Here is a 27,216-nt window from a genome sequence, read left to right on the forward strand (position 1 = left end):
TATGTGTCTGTCGAGCAACAGAGTTGCAGCTATTATATATTCACCGGGTAAGTATATTCAAAAATTTATTTTATAATTAAAATATCATTTTACTACAGATTCTTATCCACCTTTTGTGGTTGGAGATATAAACAATATGTAGAAATATATTAATTGAATATTATTGGTGATTTAAATTGAAGGAATTCCCATTTTTAGCATAATGTAAAATATTACATTATTCCAAAAAAGCACAATTATCAGAAACAACATCCAAGACTTCAAAACATTATTAATTGTATCTTATACTGAGAGATTGTCTAATCTTCAGTATTAGAAAGATCGGAATCATTGTTATCGTCTATTTCGTCATCGATAACTCCCATGGTAGGCTCTTAACAAACACATCATCAAAACATTGTGATCGTAATTGCTAGACCTACCCAATTGTTTTTGCTTGCACTTTGTATCCCTTTCTTTTAGCTTAGCGTTAGCTAATTTAAAATACGTATTCACCCAATCCTAATCAAGGTCCACAAAATAAGAGCAATGAAAGGATTAAGGAGAGTCGAAATTGTGGCAAGCCACACATATAGGAGAATCGATTTTACTGTATTCAAATACAGTAACTTGTTCGTCTACCATTTAAGACAATATCTATGTAGATGATCAAAGGTAGGCATACCAAGTAATACCAAATCAAACATGAAATGACAACACACAAAAAAAAAAAAAAAAAAAAAAAAATGCATTTCAATCTTGATAGGATGTTGAGGGGTTTGGTTTACAGCTGGGCTTGACTCAATTAAATCTGAATTTTTATTGATGCTTGATTTCCTATGAACATCTTTTGCCACTTTTCTCTCGGTACATGGCAGTCTGTTGGCAGTGTAGCAATCCCTCGGAGTGAGAGGAGTAAATATTGGCAGGAGAGAAAAGTTTTAATGTTTTTTACTCAGAGGCTGTCCAGTTGACACTTGCATTTGATAGAATTTTTTTTATTCAAAATTAGAATTCATAGAAATGATATAATTTTAAACCAGAAGGTTGCAAAGAATACTTTTTGATAGACAATCAGTGTATGGTTCTTGACCCTTTACTTCTCATATTATTTATGCATATGTTGTTATTATTTGGAAACAAGCTTGTTTTTTATGCAGATGATATTACTGTTTGTACATTTATTCCGTGATTTAAGATTACATATTTGCTTTTGAAAAACGTCCAGCCTATTGTTTCTTATATAAAAAAATGGTTTATATATTGAGAAAGTCTTTTGGCTTTTTGATACTTGCTTATCATTATTATTATTACTACTAGCTAAGCTACAACCTTAGTTGAAAAAGCAAGATGCTACAAGCCCTAGGACTCAAACAAGAAAGATAGCCCAGTGAGGAAAGTAGATATGAAAATGAATAAACTACATATAAGAAGTAATGAATGAAAATATGAGATATTTTAAGATTAGCTACAATATAATAATAGATCTGTCATATATAAACTATGAAGAGAGACTTAATGTCAAGTTTGAACTTCTGCTGAACTTCCATTGATTCCACTGCAAGATTAGGAAGATCATTTCGCAATGTGGTCACAGCTGGAACAAAACTTCTAGAATACTGTGTAGAATGTGCCTTATGAAAATGTTTTTATTCATTTATTCTACCATATTTGAATACTTTGAATAATATACTTTTATCCTGTTAGGTCTTCAGTAGCTGACTCTTATATTAACTTATTGGTTCAAAAACATGCAGTTTGTTAAATTTCTTCTCCCTGATCTGGATTATAATCTTTGGCCCTGTTACTCTATTAGCTTTTTGTGTATGTTGTGTAAGATTTGTCCTTGATCATCCTTCACATTCAGATCTCCCCTGACTATACTGTTCACTACACAGTACTGTATATGGTTGCAGTTAATTCTAGCACTCTTACTGTTACTTTCGTAAGGCTTGATACCACACAGTATTCCAGAATTTTTCATTCCAGTTGTGACTAAGTTGTTGAATGGTCTTTTCAGTCAAATATAGTAGTTGAATTAGTGTAACATCAGAAATTCAAGCTTTATGGAAATGCTTTTCTTGGTGGGGCCCCTGGGCTCGTGGCATTTTGATTTTCTACACAGTATAGAGTTACAGCTTGGCTAGCACTGTCATAATGATACTAATTTAAGATAACTTGTTCATCAAGGGTCAGTGCTCAGCCCTTTTATTTGTGTCATAGCATAGAGGAAGCTGTCCTACTAAATGCAAAAATTTATTGCTAAGAGCATAATCTGCAGAAGATTTGGAAATATTTTAAAAGTAGAAAAGTGCAGTAATGGTGAAAGGACTACAAATCAACAAAATCAAAACAAACCTTATGTGGGACCAAAGCTCGACACAAATGAAATAAAGTACATTCAGATACACAAGGCTTCTACTGTTCTATCTAGTAGAAGCACAGAAATGTAAAAATGAAATGGAGATTTTTAGTAAGTTCAGCCATAGAATGTTGAGATCAGTGGCCAAGAGTATAGGGAGAAGAATCAATTATGATTGAGGGAGTATAGGTGTGTCCAGAGGCTGGAAAACTGACTGAGAACTAAAACACTGAAATGTTTTAGACTCTTATACTGTAGGTTGAGAACATGAGAACTCATTTCATGCTTAACCTCTTAAGAGAAAAGCTGATTTGAGAGCCTTTATGACGAAGACCAATGTTTGAATGAGAATATACCGGTAAGCTCCTTCCTTGAACCAACCCAAATGATAAACATGACTCAAACTATAAATGCCTTGAGAGCCTCATAAGAGTAACAAAAATCAAAATGGACAAAAATTAAAAGAAAGGTAAGAACTCCATAATAATGTCACATTTAATTGCAGATCATAACCAGTACATGGGTATTTGTTATTTTGTGAGCGTAGGTTGTGAATTAGAACAATTAAAAACATGTTTTTCCACTGTAATATACAGTGTTTTTTCAGAGGGTGGGAACGGATTAATTTTTTTTTTAGTTTTTTTATTGATCCGAGATACGGGCGAATTGACATATGAGCTCGGGTCCCGGAATGCATTAAGCTTGTATCTCAAGGTATTACTGTACTGTATAAATATTTCAGTACAGTACAATGTATGTAATACTGTTTTGTATCATGCCTTATATTTCTCTCCCAGGAATCAGTGGCCGTGGCAAACGTGGTCGTCGGGGAAGGGGTAGGGGACGAACTCCAATGGTGAAATTGGAGGTGAAACAGGAAGAACCAGTTGATGTTATAACTGAGCTTACAGTTACTGATGATGTGGAACCTTTGAAGCAGCAGGTATTTGATTATATTAGTGCATGTTTATCATTAGGAAATTTTAACTTTTTAATTTTGCAATCACAGTAGTCTGTGTTCGAAAGAAATCTTTATTTACTCTGTTGGGTTATGGCTACAAAATTTATACCAAGAGTTATGAAAAAATATGCATAAATAAGTTAAAGTTAAGTAACCATTGAATAGTGAGAAGTAAAAAATTTTCTAGATCTAAGGAAAGAAGAGAAAAATTAATTTTAAGAAGTAAATAAACAATTCTGTAATAAGAGAAAAATCTGACGAGTTTAGTTTAGCCATATAAAATAGGTACTCCCAGCTACATGAAGAAATGGAAGCAAGTAAAGAAAAAATTAATACAACAAAATTTGTATTGGAATCAGTACAAGAGATAGGTGGAAAAGTTCCTAAACAAGATCAAGGAAAATTATCAAGAAACACCAAAAATTTAATAAAGAAAAAATTTGGAAATGAGGATAAGATCCAAGAGAGATGAAATTGAATTAGCAGAGTCATCCAAAAATCCAAGACATTCATAAATGTACGTAGACCAAAATTGAGGAAACTAAAGAAAAGAAGAAGCATCAAGTTAATGAAAAGAAGAGTTGGAACAGGGTGCCAACAGATATTTGCTTTAAAGGAGGAAAATTAAGATATCAGCATAAGAGAGTGATAGAAATTGCAGAGGATTTCCATATGAAACCATACAATAGATAGTATAAGAAATAGCTTTGTCAACAGAAATAATGAAACATTTGAATCGGTACCAAAAGTAATAGTCACAGAAGTAAAGAAACCATTAAAAGGTATTAAAAAATGCAAAGCAGCAGGAGATGGCCCAACAATTGATTTGATAATAGATTGAGTTTTCATAGTAGTAAAACTCACTGAAATTTACCTAAAATGTCTACAAGAATGTTCTATACTTAAATCTTGGAAAAACTTTGTCCTTATACTAATTCACAAAACGTGAGAGACCAAGACCTGAAAAATTACCACCCAATGAGTTTTCTCTCAGTAATATATAAAATGTTTACAAAGGTCATATTAGGCTTAATAGATTGAGAAATTTTAATCAATCAAGAGAGCTAGGAGGCTTTAGAAGTGGGTATTCAACAACTGACCAGCTAATGGAAAAATTAAGAGAGTATGACAAACCACTGTATATGGCATTTATAGACTATAAGAAAGCTTTTCATTCTGTCAAACTTCAGCATTAATGAAAGCGCTTCAAAAACAAATAATAGATCAATCGCATGTTAGAACACTTGAAAATATCTATATGAATAGTATAGCAGTCCTAAAACTATATAAAGATTGTGAGAAAATTCTGATTGAGAAAGGAGTTACACAGGGAGACCCTGTCTCTCCTAAATTATTCACAGTATGCTTAGAAGAAGTTTTTAAGAATTTTGATTGGGAAAATATAGAAATTAACATTAAAGAGGAATACTATAATTTGAGATAGCTCACGATGTTAGGGGCATCAGTACGTCCCTGGCCTTCAAACGCAACTTTTCTGTGTTGTTTGTGTTACAAGCGGGCGTGTGGAAGCATCAGATGACCTTCACTGCCCACTACCTGCAAGACGTGACCCACTATATTTCTATATTTCTAGGAACATCCCCGGATTTCCTTATTGCTAACTCCCATATTCTTATTGATTTGAGCTGCCAGTGAAGGAAAGAGATAGGTTATATATACAGGGTAGTTTTAAAATCATAAACTCATTAATACCCTAGACAGACCTAAAGTCTAGGTTTTGGTAGCAAACTGTCTCAAACTGAAGTTTACAACTCAAATCTTCAGATTGAGTTCCTTATATATTACTGTACCTAATTAACTCAGAGAGGCAAATGACAACGCCCTCCTGTGGGTTTGACATTGGCACAGTGAGATATGATGATGACCTAATTTCCTGATTATGTACTGTTTTTAAATATTAAACTTAGCCGGTGAATATATAAATAGCTGACGTCTCCGTCGGTCGACAGATTCCAAAAACTCGCGAGCGATCGCCATGAAGGATGCCGGGTGTGCCCACCAGCGCCGACTATCGGCCAGATACCGCATATACTTCTCAACCAAACCAGTTTTTCTCTGTCGGTGTTAAAAACAACACTGATTCCGCTCGCGCTTGACCTCGAGTTTTCTACCAATTGGTGAAGTACTTGGTTTTGGTCTTATTGCTTTCGCCGTGTTGGATTATTCAATAGTATCTTCAAAAGAAATGCTTTTGAAAGGAGAGGAAAAGTTTTTGCCCTTGCTTTTTTAATCTCTCTTTGGTTTTTCCTTAGAGAAAAGATGGCCGACCCTTCCCTCAGCGTACGGAAGTGTGTTAAAGGCTTTTAGTAATTATTTTATCACTTTATAAATTATTGTTATTTATAGATTTACCTCTATATATTTTATATCTCACCCGCCTTTATTGGGCCTCTTCGATTAGCTTTCTATTTATACTAAACATCGAGATAAATTTTATGTTTTTGTTTATATGCGGCCTTTGCCTATTCTTTGTAGGCGGTCCTGACTTGGAAAACGAAGTTAAACAACGTTGAGCCCATTCAACTTTTATTTTTGTTTCGATAAAACAGTTGCTCTGTAAGAGTGATGAGATGAATATTTTTAGAAAATATTTTAAGAAATTTATTCTTTGAATATTCTTCGTGCTGTTTTTTCAAAGATGAACTAACGTTTGGTTTATTTATGCTATGCAGTTTGCGCTCTATCGTTACGATAGAGAAAGAGAGAATCACAGTTTCACTTTGCAGAAAGAGTAAATCGATTTTGACGTTTTGTTCATTCTTCTTTCAAACTGAAGTGTTTTAGATACTAATTTAAAGGAACTTGTTAATTTTCAATTTCTTAGTCCTTTCAGTTTTTTCCTTTGGTCAAATAACCTGTTTATTGACGAAGGGCGAGTGGGCAATTCTCTTGTGTGTGACAAGAGAGAGAGAGAGAGAGAGAAAGAGAGAACGATCCGATCTTTATTCTCGTCCCAAGTAAGGAGTTTGGGAGCGAGTAACTTAGTTCTCGATTCAGTTTTTTTACTCTCGTCCCAAGTCTCTGTACGGGGAGAGAGGATAAAACGTTTTAGTTTTTATTCTCTTCCCATGGCACTGTACGGTGAGAGATTGAAAACATAGTCCTTAGTGAACTAGTTTTTAGTCTCATCCCCAGTTGCTGATCTTTTTAACTTTATATATTTCCGTTTTATTCGATATACCGTATATGTGCATGTGTGTTTCATTTTGTACTAATGTGCTTACATTATACGACTCATTTCGCAATTCTAACCTTTTGATTTAAGGGAGAATTGCGTGCTTCAGGTAGAAATCAGCTTTATTCATGTCTAATGTGAAATTATTAAAAAATGTGATATGAGTGAAGTAAGTGCAAAAAAACATGTTCTGTGTTGCGGAGGGTTCATTTGTTCGTGCTTGTCACTTGCCTAGTCCGAGACCTCTTTCAGGCTCCCCTGCACCAGGGAGAAGGAATGTCGTAGGACCTAAAGGAGTGAGGAGTGTAAACCAACGAACAGACGTTCCCTCAAAGGTATCAGACGTTGCTCGTCAAGCACGTCCTTGCCATAAGACAGGAGAGACTAAGTTTCTCCTTGTCTTCCAATGATTCATCTCTTTAAAAGCCTGGGCGTAAGGTTTCGGGACGGTTGAAACGTTTATTAGTTCCTTCAGAACAAGTTCAACGTCCTAGCTGTAGTCATCATAAGAGTCCCGTTCATAGCAATGACGTTCATGTACGGACGTTTCTGCCACAGACTCGACGTGACGTTGAGCGGTAGACACCGTAGACACAACGTGACGTCGAGTGTCAGTCACCGTAGTCACGATATAGCATCGTTCAGCAGTCACCGCTGTTACTACGTGACGTTTAAACGTCAGCCACCGCAGTCACAGGTTGATCCGAAGTTAAGTGTTTTGCAAGATATGCTGTTAAAGCTTTCTTCTTTAATAGAAGCTTACGATCCTGTTCCTGTGCGAAAGGATCCTATGCTTTTTGTACGTCACGGTTCTGGGATACGTGATTCGGGTCTTCAACCTTCTAAACGAGCTTTGTTACGCCAAGCTGACGTTATCTCTAGTGACGGCTTTGCTGTTAAACGAGATGCGGAGCATAAATCTCGATGTAACTTTGATCGCTTTGAACGTCAGCCACCGCAGTCACAGCGTGACGTTGAGCTGCAGACACCGCAGACACGACATGACGTTGAGTGGTAGACACCGTAGACATGACGTGACGTCGAGGGTCAGTCATCGTAGTCATGATATAGCATCGAACAGCAGTCACCGCTGTTACTACATGGCGTTTAAACATCAGTTACTTCTGTCACGACGTGTAGTAGAATAGCATTCTCTGCAGTCACAACGCGACATCGACCCTCCAACTTTAACTTCTGTTCATATACAAGTTGATGTAGCCTGTCAGGCTTTTCCTTCACGTCATTCTGAATATAAATCTCCTTCTCGCAAGACTTTAGATTTATCGGATGATGTGCCTTCTGAAGAAGTTGATGACCCCCTTTCAGCTAATGTACCTTTGGGGAGTCTTTCAGAAGAGGAGTAACCTAGGGTGGTCCAACAATCCCTTGTTTTATAATTATGAATTTCTTTAGTGATATTTTGTCCTACTCGTTTTGTAACGGCTGCTCTGCCGTTTGAGTTTATTCTTGACATGACTTTCTTCGACTCCTACATTTACGAAGTCAGTTCTCTCTTGTTCTTCCAAGAGAGCCATGCTCTTACTGGGAGACTGGTTGGAATCCAGGAGAAGTTTAGGAAAGTCTGCTTTTGCTTTGCCTCCTTCTTAATTAGCTTCTCGCTCGGGCATCTTGTGACACAGGAGAAGTTCTCGGCTTGGGAGTACCTGCCTCTGCCCAGGGAGACTTCTTAAGCCTAGTGGACTCTCCTCGTCGTCTAGCCATGAGGCGCTCCAAGTTTTTATGGTCTGCTTCAGAGCTAGACCATCTCCTGTTAGGAGTTTTTTTTTTCGAGCGTTTGAAGTATTTATTTGTTGGATTGGTCCCTGGGAGCCTTAAGTAAGAAGGTCTCTCCAGCTGTCAATGTATTGCTGTACAATTATGTCATGCATGAACAAGGCTATCTGGGATGGCTCCAATGATCTGGCAGCCACGTTCACTGCAGGATTACTGAAGATGTAAGTGCGCTCAATATGTTCATTGTCAAGACAAAGTTCACGATGAAGACTACCAAATCTGTCTTGGCAGCAGTCAGGGAAGGCTACTGGATGGTCTCTCTCGACCTTCAGGATGCATACTTCCACATCCCGATTCATCCAAACTTTCAACAACATCTGAGGTTTGTGGACGGGAAAGTAATGTACCAATTTCGAGCACTGTGCTTCGGCCTCATTCCTGCTCCTCTTGTTTTTACAAGGCCCTTGCAAAATGTAGCAAGCTTTCTACATTTTTTGAGGATTCAGAGCCTCCCTTTATTTTTGACGACTGGCTAATCAGGGCGTCATCATTAAATCGCTGTCTGGAGAGCCTCTAATGGACATTAGACCTAACCAAGGAGCTAGGTCTCATAGTGAACGTAGAGAAGTCGTAACTTACAGTACTCCATCCCAGACTATTCTTTACTTGGGAATGGAGATAAAGTGTCGAATTTTTCGGGCCTTTTCGTCTCCCACAAGAATGGAACAAGCTCTGTTAAAAGTCCGTCACTTGCAAGAGAAAAACAGTTGCTCTGTAAGAGTTTGAACGAGCCTCGTGGGAACTTTCATCGCTGGAGTAGTTTATCTCTCTGGGGAGACTCAACCTTTGCCCTCTCCAATTTTACCTAAACCATTGGAACAAGGAGAAGGGCTTAGAGAGTATCTCTTTCCCAATCTCCAACTCAGTCTAGACATGTCTGACTTGGTGGGACAGCAACATTGGACTTCGAGAAGGTTTTTCTCTTGCGATCAAGAACCCAAACCATGTGTTGTATTCAGATGCATCGGATTTGGGTTAGGGAGCTCCACTGGACAGTCTGGAATGCTCGGGTCTTTGGTCCACAGATCAGAAGGAACTCCATTTAAAGCAAGTAACATCTCTCTTTTGACGAGATTTGTGCAGGGAGAAATGAATGTCTTGGCAGACTGCCTCAACAGAAGAGGACAAGTCATCTCCATGGAGTGGACGTTGCACTAGACTGTGTGCGAGAAGCTATGGATGACATGGGGTCAACCCACCATAGATCTTTTTGCGACTTCACTGACAAAGAGGCTCTCGACTTACTGCTTTCCAGTTCCAGATCCAGAGGCAGCCCACATAGACGCTTTCCTGCTGGACTGGTCTCACCTGGACTTTTATGCCTTTCCACCTTTCAAGATCCTAAACAAGGTGCTGCAGAAGTTCACCTCTCACGAAGGGACCAGGTTGACGTTGGTTGTTCCACTCTGGCCCGCGAGAGAGTGGTTCACAGAGGTACTTCTATGGCTGGTAGACGTTCCATGAAGTCTGCCGTTGCGGATAGATCTCTTGCGACAGCCTCACGTAAAGAGATTTCATCAAGGCCTCCCCACGCTTCGTCTAACTGCCTTCAGACTATCGAAAGACTCTCTTGAGCTCGAGGGTTTTCGAAGGAGGCAGCTAGAGCGATCGCGAGGGCTAGAAGATCCTTTACCATCAGGATCTATCAGTCAAAATGGGAGGTATTTAGAGACTGGTGCAAGTCCTCCTCTTTTTCCTCCTCCAGTGCCTCTGTAGCGCAGATTGCGGATTTTCTGCTTTATCTGAGAAACGGTCGCTCCCTCTCTGCATCCACCATTAAAGGCTACAGAAGCATGTTAGCTTCTGTTTTCAGGCATAGAGGTTTGGATCTTTCTAATAACAAAGATCTCCAAGACCTGCTTAAGTCTTTCGAGACTTCCAAGGAGCGTCATATTTCGATTCCTGCTTGGAACTTGGACGTGGTCCTACAGTTCCTTATGTCAGACAGGTTTGAACCATTAAATTCAGCCTCCCTGAAGGATCATACCCTCAAGACACTTTTTTTGGTGAGCTTGGCTTCAGCTAAAAGGGTTAGTGAGATACATGCTTTTAGCAAGAACATCGGCTTCTCCGCTAATAAAGCAGTATGCGCTCTTCAACTTGGTTTTTTGGCCAAGAATGAACTTCCGTCTCGTCCTTGGCCTAAATCATTTGAAATCCCCAGTCTTTCTGAGATTGTGGGGAATGAAGTTGAAAGAGTGCTGTGCCCCGTTAGAGCTCTTAAATTTTGTTTATCCAGAACTAAACCACGACGAGGTTGTTCAGAGGCTTTATGGTGCTCCGTTAAAAAGCCCTCTTTGCCCATGTCTAAGAATGCGTGGTCTTATTTTATTTGACTTTTGATTCGGGAGGCACACTCTCTTTTAAGTGAGAAGGATCATAATTTACTTAAAGTCAAGGCTCATGAAGTTAGAGCGATAGCAACTTCTGTAGCGTTTAAGCAAAATAGATCCATTAAAAGTATTATGGACGCGACCTTTTGGAGAGGCAAGTCGGTTTTCGCTTCATTTTACTTGAAAGATGTCAAAACTCTTTATGAGGACTGCTACACACTGGGACCATTCGTAGCAGCGAGTGCAGTTGTGGGTGAAGGCTCTACCACTACATTCCCTTAATCCCAATATCCTTTTAATCTACTCTTGAAATTTTTAATCTTATTTGGGGTTGTACGGGAGACTAAGAAGTGTTTCGCAATCTTTTTGATTTGGCGGGTGGTCAAAATATTGTTTCTTGAGAGCGCCCAGATTAAGGGTATTGATGAGGTCCTGTTATAGGGGTGTTCACCCTGGATATAGCAGCTCCTGGGAGTCTTTCAGCATCCTAAGAGGATCGCTGGGCTTCGTGAGGATAGCGGACTAATGAGGCAGAGTAATTATCAGAGTCAGCTTCCTTACCAGGTACCTATACTTAAGTTTGTTTTTTGAATAGTTGTCAAAAACTCTTGAGCATATACGCCTTTATTGTTTTAATACTGGTCTCTACCCACCACCATGGGTGTGAATCAGCTATTTATATATTCACCGGCTAAGTTTAATATTTAAAAATGATATTTTCATTATAAAATTAAATTTTGAATATACTTACCCGGTTAATATATAATATTAAAGGCCCTCCCTTCCTCCCCGATAGAGACCCTACGGACTGAGAAAAACTGGTTTGGTTGAGAAGTATATGCGGTATCTGGCCGATAGTCGGCGCTGGTGGGCACACCCGGCATCCTTCATGGCGATCGCTCGCGAGTTTTTGGAATCTGTCGACCGACGGAGACGTCAGCTATTTATATATTCACCGGGTAAGTATATTCAAAAATTTATTTTATAATGAAAATATCATATTTATATAGCCCCAACACCATCTAATTTAAATGAAGAATTTAATTTGAGAAGATTAATAACTAGAACCCATGTAAACCAACTGTTACTAGTCCAAATCAGAAAAGCACTTTAAGCTCATTAATCATGATAAGCAAACCAGGATTCTTTTCAAGTTAGTGTTTAGCGAATACCATCTTGGTATGTCATTGAGCAACTGCTAAGACTCTTTCCAAAAGAAGATTTGTTCCGTAACCGAAATACAAACCACGCTATTTACAAAGGGTATTACTTTTAGCGTAGCTGAAATGGCGAGCCATTAGAATTTAACGAGGGTGTATTACCCCCGCGCTAGTTAGCGGGGGGGGGGGGGGGGGTAGGGGAGTGGTAGCTAGCTACCCCTCCTCCCCCTCACACACAGGTGAATACTCACTTTAACTTTTGGCTCGGACTGTGACAGACGTCTCTGTCTTGGTCCTCGCTTGGCAGCCATTGTCTGTTTGTCTTTACTTAATCGCTTACTTTTCATTTACTCAATATATATGTAAACATGTTTTCATGTTTGTATATATATTTGAGTATAGAAATAAGTAAGTTTCCTTTTCAGATGTGTGTGTGTAGTGTACGATATCTACATGGAGGCCTCGGCAGTTAGGCCACCACGGCGTATTTTATGGGTGGCGATCGAGTTTGACTTATGTCTTTCTCTCTCTCTCTCTCTCTCTCTCTCTTGAGGTCGTTCACCCTTTTACTACGTGTTACTACGGCCTTGTAGCCTAGCTTCCTTTCCGTGTGGGGGGTTGCTACGCCGTACGTTTGTATCAATTAGTTATGAATTTAATTGTAGTTGTTTTTTGTTTTTCAGCTTGTAGAATGATTCCTTTCGGGGTTTTCGTTCTTTCTTTAGTGTTCATTCATTTTTAAATTACATAATTACATAGTTACATAATTATAATTGTTATAATTCTGTTTTGGTTACAGCTCTCCTTCCGCGAGTGTAAGTGGTTGTGAGGGCACGTGCCTGTTGTGTAATTCTTGTTCCTTTCCCTCGGGATTCCTCTTCGGAGCCTTCCCGGGGGAATGAATGTGTACTAATATTATTTGTTTTATTTTTTTACAGTTACCGATCTAGTTCGTTTCTGTAATATAGCAACGGTGTGAGCTGTCTGGTTGAGTCCTGGGGATTCGGCTGTTGCTGCCTCCCCCCTTGTATTTTCGTCAGGGGCGTGTCTCCTTCTACTGGTAGTACTCCCGTGTCGACGGACAGCTCTCCAGTTCATTTTAGAACAGTCAGGAGGCTTGCCTCCTTGGGCGGATAACTTTCCTTCCGAGGGAAGTTTTTCCTGTCCAGGCTTGAGTTTTTCCCCTTTTGGGGGGTTCTTCTCTTGCCTTTTTTTCGTGCGACTATGCTCTTGGTGCTGAGCGGTCGCACCTGCAGTTTCGCTCAAGGGGCTGGGCAACTGCAAGAGCTCCTCTTCGGAGGATTGCTCCTTTTAGGTTACTGGCTGACCAGTCTCTCCCACGAAGTGTTTCTTTCGTTCGCGAGAGAGTACACTCATAGAGACTCCTCTTCGGAGGTTTCTTCTGTTGCTGTTGCTGTTGGCCTCCCTCGCCATAAGGCCCACCGTCCGCCTCGTCGTAAGGGCCTCTCATCTCCCTATAAGGGTGCTTGAGGCGCCTTTTTGGATCTCCGTTTGCAGCCTACAACTCCTTTTTCTCGATCTTCCGCCTTGGTGCAGATGGACAGCAGTCTGATCTCGTCTTCCGACGGGCAACGGTCTTCCCGACGGACAACGGTCTGCCCGACGGACATCAGTCTCCCGGCGGACAACGATCCCTTCGGGGCAAAGGGTTGCCCCCACGGGGGTTTTTCCCTTGCGTGTCAGGGTTTTCCCTGCGCGCCCTTCTGCTCATCAGCGCTCTCCTGTTCGTCAGCGCTTTCAAGATGATCTTCCCTGCGGTTCCTGTTGGTTCCTGTTACGCGCCCTGTGCGCCCACGTTCGCCCTCGCGATCTAGAACTTCGGTTCAGGTCTGGGTCAAGGACTCTTCTTCTTTGCGCAGGCTTCCACGCGTAGCCTTCTGCTCGTCACCGATCATCAGCTCGTCAGCGATCATCAGCTCGCCAGCGATCATCAGCTCGTCAGCGATCATCAGCTCGCCAGCGATCTCCGGATCACCCACGTGTGTTACAGCCGGCACGCTAACGTTCTCCAACACTTCTGAAGGAACATGGTTCGCCAACTACTATCTCACCTGCGCATGCTGATCGCCATCGCGCGACCCTCAACTGCGGATGCTGATCGCCATCGCGCGACCCTCAACTGCGGATGCTGATCGCCATCGCACAACCCTCAACTGCGGATGCTGATCGCCATCGCGCGACCCTCAACGGCGGATGCTGATCACCATCGCGCGACCCTCAACGGCGGATGCTGATCGCCATCGCGCTACCCTCAACGACGGAGGCTGATCGCCATCGCGCGACCCTCAACGGCGGAGGCTGATCGCCATCGCGCGACCCTCAACGGCGGATGCTGATCGCCATCGCGCGACCCTCAACGGCGGATGCTGATCGCCATCGCGCGACCCTCACCTGCGGATGCTGATCGCCATCGCGCGACCCTCAACTGCGGATGCTGATCGCCATCGCACGACCCTCAACTAGGATGCTGATCGCCATCGCGCGACCACACACCTGCGGATGCTGATCACCATCGTTCAACCCTGCGCATGCTGATCACCATCGCGCGACCCTCAACTGCGTATGCTGTTCGCCATCACGCGATCGCCCACCTGCAGATGCTGTTCGCCATCGCGCGACCGCTAACCTGCGCATGCTGATCGCCATCGCGCGACCCTGGCATGCTGATCACCATCACGCGACCCTGCGCATACTGATCACCATCGCGCGACCCTGCGCATGCTGATCACTGCTCGCGATCGCTCACCTTCGCATACTGCTCGCGATCGCTCACCTTCGCATACTGCTCGCCATCGCACGATCGCTCACCTGCGCATACTACTCGACCATCGCGTCGGCATATCACAACGCGCCATCGCCAACCTGCGCGTTAGCGCTCACCAGCTCACCACCGATCGCTTGTTGATCCATATCGCCAGCAGTCCTCCTCGCCATCGCGCTAACGCTTGCATTCGCCGCCTCGGACTCGCTCTCATCCACCTGCCCACCCTCACGACTGCTCGCCTGCGCGACCGCTCGCCTGCGCGCCCGCGCGACCGCTCGCCCGTGCAACCGCGCGACCGCTCGCCCGTGCAACCACACGCCCACGTGCCTGCACGTCTACGCTCATGCTCTCCAATGTTCGCCCACGCGCGAACCAACGGTTTTTTTCCATCGTGCAGACGGATGGTGTTCCGTCGCGCGAACCTACAGTGTTTCTTCACACAAATGTCGGCTTATTTCTTGCAGTATCCATTGCTCGTCTATGGGTTATCGCCCGCCGACCACCAGGAATTCCCGTCGCGCGAGCTCCAGGGCTAATTGCAACCACGATTCCCAATGGGGTTTTCGCAGCATGACCAGCCTGGCGAGTTCTTCTGGAGCGTATTTCCAGAACACTGTCTCACCCCGTAAACACAGAGCATGGCACTTGCAAGAATAGGAGAAACTTAAGGGAGATCTGAGCAACACTCCTCTATTCCTGAACCTGGGTTAGCCCTTACTCGTCATTCCCTGGAAGGATTTATGGCGGGGGGGGGGGGGGGGGGGGGGGGGGGGGCTTTCCGTTCGAGATTTCTCCATCGGACAAGGGGTGACTGCTTACCTCTTCCTCTGGGAGCTTACCAGGTTCTTTCCCTCCTCGGTTACGGCCCGAGGTTTGGTTCAAGGAAGCTACAGGAAGATCAAGGGTACTTTCCTCCTCTCGAGCTCAGGCACCTTGGCCTTTCGTCGTTAAGTATCTAACTTGCGGACAAGCTCGATGTTGTACCATCTGGACGCGCTGACTGAGGGCTTCCTTCGGGTGTCTCATCTGTGGAGGTCGACGACCTCAGACACCCTTCCATCCTTGAGAAGAGTTTGTTTGTGCCCAAGGACAGAGACTTAGACAGCTGCTGTGCGGAGTAAATCGACTTCCGGTTTCACTCCTCCAAGGCGCTTTCTTCCAGACTATGCAGGGCTCCAGCGCCTTTTCTTTCAACCACGTCGGCCTAAGTTATCGGCTACGACAACTGGGACAAGGTGTCCAATTGCAGTTTTCTCCTGTCAGGAACAGATGGTACGGGAGACTCCCCCGGGGGGGGCATAGTCCTAAAAGGAGTTCACGAACTCTAGGATTGCAGGTTTTTTGCTGGGAGGATGCTTAAGGTTACTCATCCGAATAACAGCTTCCCGATGTCCATTCCCGCATATTCTCTGTGAGTAGCCAAGGATATCGCGCCTGCCGTCTCTGTCAGCGAATTCAGTGTCTCTGAACCTCTATGCCATAGCGTCAGCAGAGTTGCCCGGTTGGGCAGAATGAGCCATACCTTAGGCGAAGGTCTTCCTTAGGATCATCGACGGCTTCACCCCCGGCCCCCTCAGTCGATCCTTTCTTGTAAGGAAGGATCTGAGAGGGGATGTCCATAGTCGACCTCTCAGCCCCGATCAAGTTTGTCGAACAAACTTCGGCCAGCAGAATCGATTAGACTGGTTACGAGGCGACAGGACTCCTTAAACCCTGGATCGGAAGGACGGGTACTTTCAGTTTCCATTCCATCCATCTTCCAAGGTGCTCGTCGAATTCAGCCTAGACTGCAAGTATTCCTGCTTATGATGCAGTGTGGCTATCCCGCCGTGGCATAGCAGGTTTGTTTCCCCAGAGAACTCTCCCTGCCTTCCTCTTGGCCGCTCAGGTGCAGGCTTCCGCCTCCTCTGCTGTTTGGAGGGCTGGTCAACTCCGGTAGGCTCGGGTTTCGAACTTCTTCAGCGCTGGGACAAGCTTCCGGATGCTTACCATGAGTGTGGGCTCATGGTATTTTGCTTGGAGCCTTCTCTTCCTCTGCCTCAACATCTGGAGTATCTGGCCATGATATTGAGTCAACCGCCTTACCACATTGGAAACCCCGCTTCTCGCCCATCCAGCGAGGTTAAGCAACGTTGGTACTTGGATGGGCGACCACCTGGGGACGCCAGATTCTGTTACCACATCCTCCGAGCCTTCCTTTCGGTTGACTGTGGCAAGACTGAGGAGAGTCGCTGTACCTGTTCTCAGTCAAGCAGAGCTTTCAGCCCTACCTTGGAACGTTTCCTAGTTCTTCTTTCCTCATTGACCCGTCTATAGTCCGAACGGTCGCCTCAGGATAAGTTCCATGTGGGGTGATCCAAGTTCCGGTGGCTTCAGGCAATGTTTAACCGGACTCCCTGGCCCTATGGGACCAGCGGAACTATTAGACCTGCAATGGGTGTTGACCTATGGAGCCTCTTGATGGTAGTGGATATTCTCATCCTTTCCCCACATTCTTGATGCGGTTCTCGGACTCGTCAAAGGAAAGGGGGGGGGAGGCATGTTCCGGTCCAGGCCTATGGTCAAGACCTGAAGGATACCTCTCCATCATTCAGGCAGGCTTAGGGGCCTTAGTCTGGCCCCTCTTCAGATCCTACAGCTCCTGCCGAGTCTCCCCGTTGCGCGTCGACTTCATTCTAACCAGCAGGGGACGCATTTTCACACCTTCACATCTTGCAGTAGAGATACCGGGATGATTGAGATTCTCTCAATACCACCATCGGCTCTCTCATTCCAGGCAGGGGAATGTTTCTCTCAGACTATCCGAGCAGAGCCTCATAGAGAGAGTGTACCTAGGGGTCTTTGACCTTGGGTAACCAGCAAGTGCTGGTCTGGGGGACCTGATCGCGACAGCTTGGAGCCTCAAGCTTCCGCTAGTCTTCCCCCCAGTCTCAGACCCGAGACACTGGCAAGATGCATTCCGGTGATGGTGGGACAACTTCGACGCCTGCGTCTTCCCTCCTTTTTGTCTGCGGACAATGGGCCTCAACAAGACCAGGTTGTCTGTCAACCTTTCAATGGGAGAGCTCCACTGGGACTACGCGCAGAACGGTTTCTGGACCCTCTGCTTCCCCTGATGGAACTCCCGGGAGAACTTCTCCCACGGCGCAGACTACTCAAGCAACCACACTGCGACATCTCTCCCGAACCGGGGTGTCGCTTCGGCTTCATGCCTGGAGACACTACGCTTCCTCCTCTAGAAGAGACAACCCGCTACAGTCGCGGTACGGAGGTCGCGTCATCTGCAATAGTCATCCACAGGGGTCTCCCAGGTAAAGTGAAGAGTCTAAGGTGGTTGGTGCCGTGGGAGATATACCTCTTCCCTTGAGGCCTCTTCTCCAGCAATAACGGTCTTATTGCCTTTCGGCGGGAGGAAACTCCCTTCCGCTCTCGGCAATGAAGCCTGTCGCTCAGCCTTTCCCTGACCTTCAGGCTTAAAGGAATAACTTTTTCCTGCCCGCTGGATCTATCCTCGCTCATGCGAAGCTACGATCGTCCCTGCCCTAGTCGGAGGAAGACCTCCAACTTGGAGCATGGCTCGGACTTTTAGTCCTTTAAGAGATCTTCTCAAGACCCTTTTACGACAGGCCTCGGATTGTATTCCACCTTGGGTCTTTTGCTCACTCTGGCCACGGCCAGTGTGTAAGCAATCTTCTTGGTCTCTTACTACTCCCCCCTTTCTAAGGAAGAGGGGAAGGCAACATTCAGGCTCGCTCCTGAGTTGTTGGCTAGACTCAGAATCTGAGGGTCCCGGCCCTTCGGTCCGATTCATTCAAGATTTCGAGTCTCCATTCTGTGTCTGATGTCCCAAGACCTTCTCTTTCTTGCCAGTAAGGAATCGAGAGGTTAGCACTGGGAACAGCTGCAGTTTGTCCTCAGTTGCAGCCGATTTGGGAACACAAGGAGGACATGGGGGGAGAGTCACCAGTATACCTCTTCAACCCGGACTCAAGGACATTCATCTCGTCCTGTCTTCAGACCCTCCCCCGTCACGTCGCCCTACAGCACGATGTTGGATACATCGCAACGTCCCTCGCCTTCGAGTAATACTACTCTGTGACGCAGGTGCTACAAGCTGGAGTCTGGAAGCGTCTGATGACCTTCGCAGCCCGTTTCCTGCAGGGCGTGACCCACAGGAGTCTCGATACGTTTTCTATCGCTCTGTGGTGGCTACACAACAGCTGGTCTAACCTCAGGCTCCCTTTTGGACAGGTAGCAGAAGGTTGAGGGCATTGTTATCAGGTTTTAGTCTGCATGAACGAAAGAAGTATGTCTGGCCCTTACTTCTTTCTTCATCATCCCCTCTACGGGGAAGCAGCATCCTGGTCTCTGCATAGCTGACCTCGAACCTCTGCAGGTAAACCATGCTTCCTTGTGTTCCGAGTATTGAGTCAATACTGTCGCGTCCCCCATACCCTGACGAGGTGGTATTGGGAACGTCCTAACCCAGAGTCCCTTCTGGAACTCCAGGTCAACTGCCTAGGACGAGTCACACTTCTTTCTTCACACACAAGCTTACGTAGGCCACATGGTTCCTTGCGGAGCAAGGAACTTGTGAGGTGCAGGGACTCCTTTTCTCGAGTGCGACTCACTCGGATTCTGAGTCCCCGGGTAAAGCCAAAGCCAGTATGGCTGGGGACTTTCCACCCTTCCTAAGGGATAAGTCACCCTTTGTAAATAGCGTTGTTTGTATTTCGGTTACGGAACAAATGACAAATTCGAAGATAATTTGTATTTTTCCTAACCATACAAACCTTAGCTATTTACACATATTTGCCCGCCAGCCCTGTCCCCCAAGACAAGTCCTACCTCTAAGTGAAAGTGAGTATTCACCTGTGTGTGAGGGGGAGGAGGGGTAGCTAGCTACCACTCCCCTACCTCCCCCGCTAACTAGCGCGGGGGTAATACACCCTCGTTAAATTCTAATGGCTCGCCATTTCAGCTACGCTAAAAGTAATACCCTTTGTAAATAGCTAAGGTTTGTATGGTTAGGAAAAATACAAATTATCTTCGAATTTGTCATATTTGAAAAATTAAGAGATGTAGCTATACTACAAATACCAAGAACCTTAACCTTCATGCCTTTCATCACACTTCGATCCAATTCTTTGCGAACCCCTATGACCAAACATTTTTTTTATCCAAATCCTACACTATATTAGAGCTCTTGTATTTTAGTGATGCACTTATCTGATGCTAAATGCAAACAAGAAGTGGCTGTAAGATATTTAACCAAAAGATTTTCCAAAAGCTAATAGCATGAAGGTTAAAGGTGTCTGGTTTCAGTTCCAGTTTCATCAGAATAGATGCTCACCAGAACGTCAGCCAGGCAAACCAAAGCCCCCACTGTGGTACCCAGCCACAGCGGTGGCCTCCCCAGTTAACAGCTTAAACTCACAGTCCCAGGCTGGAATCGATCTGCTGCCATACGAATGCTAGGCAAACACGTTACTGTACTATTGTACTTGCCAGGAGGCTAGTAATGTAACATCTAAAAGTGAAAAATAACAGATCCAAATGCTGGAAGTCTTTCAATATTAAAAGACCTAAAAGCATCCACAATAATACCTGAAACAGGTAAATATAATCCTAGATGCTTGAGTAAAAAATTGAGCATCAACACATAACCCTTAATAGCTGAAAATGAAAGTTTCTTTTCTTGAGAAAGAAAACGTAAAAATTTAACAACTTAATTCAAACTAATTTTAGTCATGGGCACTCATGGACATATTTTTTTACTTTCACCGATCAAAATGAACATTCTATTGTCTTTGATGCATATTAGTAGCAAGCTGTCTTTTGGAACCTACAATAAACAATCTAGAGGACCATGAAAAACCTTGGTTTCAGAGAATACTGTGGATAGTATCCATGTGGTTAGATGTATCACATTGTTATAGTTAGTGGGCTGTGGCCAGGTACATCACACAGACATACTATCAGTTTAACAACCCTGATCTTGAGTAACTAACTGCCCAGGGAGCCCTGTAATAAATGGGCACCAACCCTTTTTTTAATTTTGGGCAAGGGAATCCAACAATCAACATGTATCTCAGGTGAGTTTTTTCTCTTTCAGTTCATTGCATAACATTAAAAAAAGAAAGCTAGTTTGTTTATGAAAAGAAAAGAAAATTATAGAATTATTTATCTTGTAAGGTAAATAACAAATAAGAACTACCTGTAACATGCCTGTTATCATCAGTGGCTCATTGGCTAAAATGTAAAAAATATCAAGGTTGAAAATAATCCTTAAATCCATCCATATACCAAGGCACTTCCCCCAATTTTCCAATTTTGGGGGTAGCCGACATCAACAAATGAAACAAAATAAAAAGGGGACCTCTACTCTCTACGTTCCTCCCAGCCTGACAAGGGACTCAACCGAGTTCAGCTGGTACTGCTAGGGTGCCACAGCCCACCCTCCCCCGTTATCCACCACAGATGAAGCTTCATAATGCTGAAACCCCTACTGCTGCTACCTCCGTGGTCATCTAAGGCATCGGAGGAAGCAGCAGGGCCTACCGGAACTGCGTCACAATCGCGCGCCATTCATTCCTATTTCTAGCACGCTCTCTTGCTTCTATCACATCTATCCTCCTATCACCCAGAGCTTTCTTCACTCCATCCATCCACTCAAACCTTGGCCTTCCTCTTGTACTTCTCCCATCAACTCTTGCATTCATCACCTTCTTTAGCAGACAGCCATTTTCCATTCTCTCAACATGGCCAAACCACCTCAACACATTCATATCCACTCTAGCTGCTAACTCATTTCTTACACCCGTTCTCACCCGCACCACTTCGTTCCTAACCCTATCTACTCGAGATACACCAGCCATACTCCTTAGACACTTCATCTCAAACACATTCAATTTCTGTCTCTCCATCACTTTCATTCCCCACAACTCCGATCCATACATCACAGTTGGTACAATCACTTTCTCATATAGAACTCTCTTTACATTCATGCCCAACCCTCTATTTTTTACTACTCCCTTAACTGCCCCCAACACTTTGCAACCTTCATTCACTCTCTTACGTACATCTGCTTCCACTCCACCATTTGCTGCAACAACAGACCCCAAGTTCTTAAACTGATCCACCTCCTCAAGTAACTCTCCATTCAACATGACATTCAACTTGCACCACCTTCCTTTCTCGTACATCTCATAACCTTACTCTTACCTACATTAACTCTCAACTTCCTTAAATATACATTTGTAAATACAATGACCAGTGGGAATTATTGAAAAAAAAAAAGTGGCTGGAATGGAGACAAGATATAATTACACAAGTATTATTATTATTATTATTATTATTACTATCCAAGCTACAACCCTAGTTGGAAAAGTAAGATGCTATAAGCCCAGGGGCTCCAACAGGGAAAAATAGCCCAGTGAGGAAAGGAAATAAGGAAATAAATAAATGAAGAGAACAAATTAACAATAAATCATTCTAAAATAAGAAACAACGTCAAAACAGACATATCTTATAATAAACTATCAACAACATCAAAAACAAATATGTCATAAATAATCTATAAAAAGACTATGTCCGCCTGGTCAACAAAAAAGCATTTGCTCCAACTTTGAACTTTTGAAGTTCTACTGATTCAACCGCCCGATTAGGAAGATCATTCCACAACTTGGTCACAGCTGGAATAAAACTTCTAGAGTACTGCGTAGTATTGAGCCTCGTGATGGAGAAGGCCTGGCTATTAGAATTAACTGCCTGCCTAGTATTACGAACAGGATAGAATTGTCCAGGGAGATCTGAATGTAAAGGATGGTCAGAGTTGTGAAAAATCTTATGCAACATGCATAATGAACTAATTGAACGACGGTGCCAGAGATTAATATCTAGATCAGGAATAAGAAATTTAATAGACCGTAAGTTTCTGTCCAACAAATTAAGATGAGAATCAGCAGCTGAAGACCAGACAGGAGAACAATACTCAAAACAAGGTAGAATGAAAGAATTAAAACACTTCTTCAGAATAGATTGATCACCGAAAATCTTGAAAGACTTTCTCAATAAGCCTATTTTTTGTGAAATTGAAGAAGACACAGACCTTATATGTTTCTCAAAAGTAAATTTACTGTTGAGAATCACACCTAAAATTTTGAAAGAGTCATACATATTTAAAGAAACATTATCAATACTGAGATCCGGATGTTGAGGAACCACCGTCCTTGACCTAATTACAATCATACTTTGAGTTTTATTAGGATTCAACTTCATACCCCATAATTTGCACCATGCACTAATTCTAGCTAAATCTCTATTAAGGGATTCACCAACCCTAGATCTACATTCAGGGGATGGAAATGATGCAAAGAGAGTAGCATCATCTGCATATGCAACAAGCTTGTTTTCTAGGCCAAACCACATGTCATGTGTATATAGTATGAAAAGTAATGGGCCAAGAACACTACCCTGTGGAACACCGGATATCACATTCCTATAATCACTATGGTGCCCATCAACAACAACTCTTTGAGATCTATTACTTAAAAAATCAATAATAATGCTAAGAAACGACCCACCCACTCCCAACTGTTTCAGTTTAAAAACAAGGGCCTCATGATTAACACAGTCAAAGGCAGCACTAAAATCAAGGCCAATCATACGAACTTCCTGACCACAACCAAGGGATTTCTGTACAGCATTGGAGATTGTAAGAAGGGCATCACATGCTCCAAGGCCTTTACGAAATCCAAATTGCAAACTAGGGAATAGATGATTACCTTCAGGAAACCTATTAAGACATTTTGCCAGATGTTGTTCAAAAACTTTAGATGATATGGGAGTTATGGAAATTGGGCGGTAATCAGTGGGTCTTGAACTACCACAAACACATTTATATAGAGGAGTAACATTACCAATTCTCCAACAAGTGCTAAAAGCTCCTCTTCTTGACAACTTGCACAAAATAACAGATAACTTTGAGCTAAGGAATCTGCTGTCTTTATAAAATACATAGGAAAAATACCTTTTGGGTCTACACCTCCATAAGCATCAAGGTCCATCAACAGAGCTTTAATTTTACGAGATCGAAAAGCTAAACTAGTTAGTTTAGCCTCAGGAAAACAGGAATGAGGAAGTCCAAGTTTTTCATTACTCTGTTTACTGTCAAAAACATCAGCCAAAAGGGTTGCTTTTTCCTTTGGACAGTGAGTGACTGAGCCATCTGGTTCAAGTAAAGGAGGAACTGTTGCATCAACACCACCATTGATGTTCTTGAGTTGTACCAGAAAGGGTTTCTTTTATGGTTAAATTGTATTCCTTTTCAGTTGAGGTATAAACTCTCTGAGCAAAACCTCGAAGCTGAGTATAGTTATTCCAGGTCAAATCTGATCTGTTACCCTTCCAAAGATGATAGGCCTCCTGCTTCTCCAAATAAGCACGTCTACAATCATCATTGAACCACGGTTTGTCCTTCACTCGGTACCTTAACACACGAGAAGGGATACGCCTATCAATTATGTTGACTAGATTCTCATTCAAAGGAACAACAGGATCTACACTACTATATAATTATGACCAATTCAAGCACAAAAGATCATGCAAAATCCCATTCCAGTCTGCTTGGGATTTCATATAAATTTTACAAGAGTATGAAACATCAGGAACAGGCTGCTCAGTCTTCATTACTAATGAAATCAAGGCATGATCAGATGTCCCGACTGGAGAACCAACCTTACTAGTTATAACGCCAGGGGAGTCAGTGTATACGAGGTCCAAGCAATTACTGTACCAGACCTGTGAGTAGCTTCATTTATGATTTGCTCACAGCTTGATTCAGAGGCAAAGTCTAAAGCTCTTAAGCCATGGCGATCGGTAGGAGAGATAGAACTTAACCACTCCCCATGGTGAGCATTAAAATCACCAACAAAGACAAAAGAAGCCTTTCTCTCATCTTCTTGTATCTAATTCCTTTCAAATATTTCCATGACAATAGCATCTCTGGTATCCAGTACAAGTATTGATCCCTTATTTCCGCATGGTTCCAGATGTAGGTTGATTCTGTTGTATTGTCTGAAAACACTGCCACGGTCTTTCATATTACCAGTGGTTCCTGATCCTTAAAGCTTTGAATATACCCCCAGAAGTTTTAGGCAATTAATATGAAGAGTTGATTCTTATGACATTTATTTCCCCGACAGATAGATAAGAATTAAAGTTGTTCCTCATCCTTTTGTAAAGCATATGTGACAAGAGAAAGGTCTGGGATTCTCATCTTCAAGGAAACTCCTTGGGATAACCGACTGCGATTGTTTCACCAACTTAGCAGTTGGTTTTTCATCAGTAGAATAGAGATTGTTTATAGTTCATATATTTTATTGCAATTCTGATTGAGTTTATATTGGAAAACCCTCATCTTTAGGCATCATATTAAAATAAATTTCTGTTTGAAGTCATGATCCCTAAAAGTCTCATCCATATCCAAACTGATATGCATTTCATCCTTTTGAACCTAAAAGACCGAATCCTCTTTTTCAAAGAAACAAAACTGAAAAGGAACTGTTGCTATTATCATTCCCAAATATAGAATCTTCCGAGTTGGAATCAGAAGAGACTTTTTTTTTTTTTTAAAGTGACGAGGACTTCCTACCATTCCAGTAAACTGAGCAACCACACTTGAACTCAAGTCTTCCAACAAATTGTTCAAAAAAGCTAATCATCTATGCATAATAAAACCCTGGTCCCCAGAATCCTTACTCATTTATAAATGGGGCCATCATCCTGGTGAAGACTTAAATTAAGGGGCCTACCTAAGACCGAAACACAGGCTCTTGAATCAATAAACCTTTGATTCATTCACAACATGAAGTTTTCTCAAATTTAGATGAATAGTAAAGTGAAATTAGTCATCTGTAAGGTGCATTGAAAAGATCCATGCTCCTTTATCACTGCATGACTACCGAGAGTGGTTAGAGACGTCTAGAACTGGTCACCAACCCCATGACAGTTTTGGGACTAGAATAACTTTTTGTAAAAACCTTAAGATGGATTCAAGGCATTTTCCAAGACATTGTTTAGTGGTCTTTATGTTTGTTTACTTTTTATGGAAATTTTGCACATTTAGGCAAGAGACACATTCATTTAGTTCAGATTCTAACCCCTCCATTTACACTGTTAGAGCAAACTCAGGATGTATTAGATGTATTAGTGGCCTATCTTGTATGTGACCAATACTCACTGCCATCCAAACATAGTACAAACAATCACTTTTTGCTGAAACTAACAAATTTATTGAAGACCAATACATATTGCTCTTAAGGAATCATAAAATATGTCATGACATTCATATATGAAATACAAGGTTGCTTTTAAGCGATTATTTCAACAATTGGAGGGATACAGTATTAGGATTCTAGCTACCAACTTATTCTTCTGTCTTGTAATCGAATGGTCTATTAGAGCAGATTGGATTATGGTTTCGCAAGAGCTGGGTCTATAGTAAATAAAGAATTTGGGGCTCTAAGAGAGGATCTCGAATCTGTGATGTACTGTGGACCATCATAATACTTGTTGAATGGTACATTAGATCCACTGGGCAAAACCTGAGTTGGGCCTTTACTTGAAGATTCACTGGCCACCTTAGATTTCATATAAGAACCTAAAGAAGTTTAGAGTTTTCGAAGCTCATTACTATCAAAACTAGACTTGTTAATAGCTGGAGTGGCATTATCTTCCTCCTCCTCCTACAATATAATCAAATTGCCTAGTCTCCTGGATTTTCCCCAGAATTAAAAGTTAGTTTTCTTTAGTGCTTGGAACTTTTAATTTGGTCGGCAACCATATATACATATTTTTTCATAGGCGGAACAGTAAAGCTTCAGACTCTTCTCAACGATTTTTGAGATCAACAATACTACCACCGGCCCCAAACTCTAAGTGAATGCTGATCAGAATCACCTAGAAACAATTCCCTTGAAAAGTCTACGCAGTAATTACTAAGAGAAGACATAACCTAAAAGTACTAAAAACTTAAATAACATGAACAATATGGGGAATGGGCACTGTCGATAGCTCAAGAATGATGCAGAAGCAAAGACAAAAGATAGTATGGCATACTCAAGCCATAGTTATTGCATCAACTCCTAGATTATCTCATTACTATACTAGAGGCCTCTGCCTATTATAAGGAAAGGAAATGTGAAATATTTTAGTTTTGGGGCTAAAAGTCAATGTAAATCAAGCTTTGAGAGAAAAGCAATATGAAGTTCAATCAAGGTAGGTTCAAAGAAATAATGTATTTTTCATTAACAGGCACTCCTTGCTGCATCTGATAGTAATGATGGTCTTGGCAGTAGGATAGAGGATGACTTGGAGAATGATGGTGCAACAGATATTTTGATGGTCGAAGAGGAAATACTTGAAGAATCAACTGTTGTGGAAGATGTTATGGAAGTTGATGGTTTGGACCTTGAAGATAATGATGGATGTGGCCAGGTAAGGATTTGCTCCCAAAAATAAAAAAATAAAATCATTCAAATTATCATAAGGTAATCTTAACTGAAAGATGAGATCTAGTTTGTAAGGTATACAGTACAAAATATATTTTAAAACTCTATGTGTATTTATTTCTTTTTTTTCACTG

The 27,216-nt window shown here is 42.5% G+C and overlaps 1 protein-coding gene across 1 annotated transcript in view; it reads left to right on the plus strand.

The window, feature by feature from the left end:
• LOC137624547 (uncharacterized) overlaps positions 1-27,216 on the plus strand; it is a 90,259-nt gene that overhangs the window by 42,436 nt on the left and 20,607 nt on the right. The window contains exons 6-7 of the mRNA XM_068355434.1: positions 3,139-3,284; positions 26,886-27,068. Of these exons, the coding sequence (XP_068211535.1) occupies positions 3,139-3,284; positions 26,886-27,068 (329 nt within the window). The remainder of the gene's footprint in view (positions 1-3,138; positions 3,285-26,885; positions 27,069-27,216) is intronic.

Source organism: Palaemon carinicauda, chromosome 31 (assembly GCF_036898095.1).
Source record: "Palaemon carinicauda isolate YSFRI2023 chromosome 31, ASM3689809v2, whole genome shotgun sequence".
In the NCBI taxonomy this organism is placed as follows: domain Eukaryota; kingdom Metazoa; phylum Arthropoda; class Malacostraca; order Decapoda; family Palaemonidae; genus Palaemon; species Palaemon carinicauda.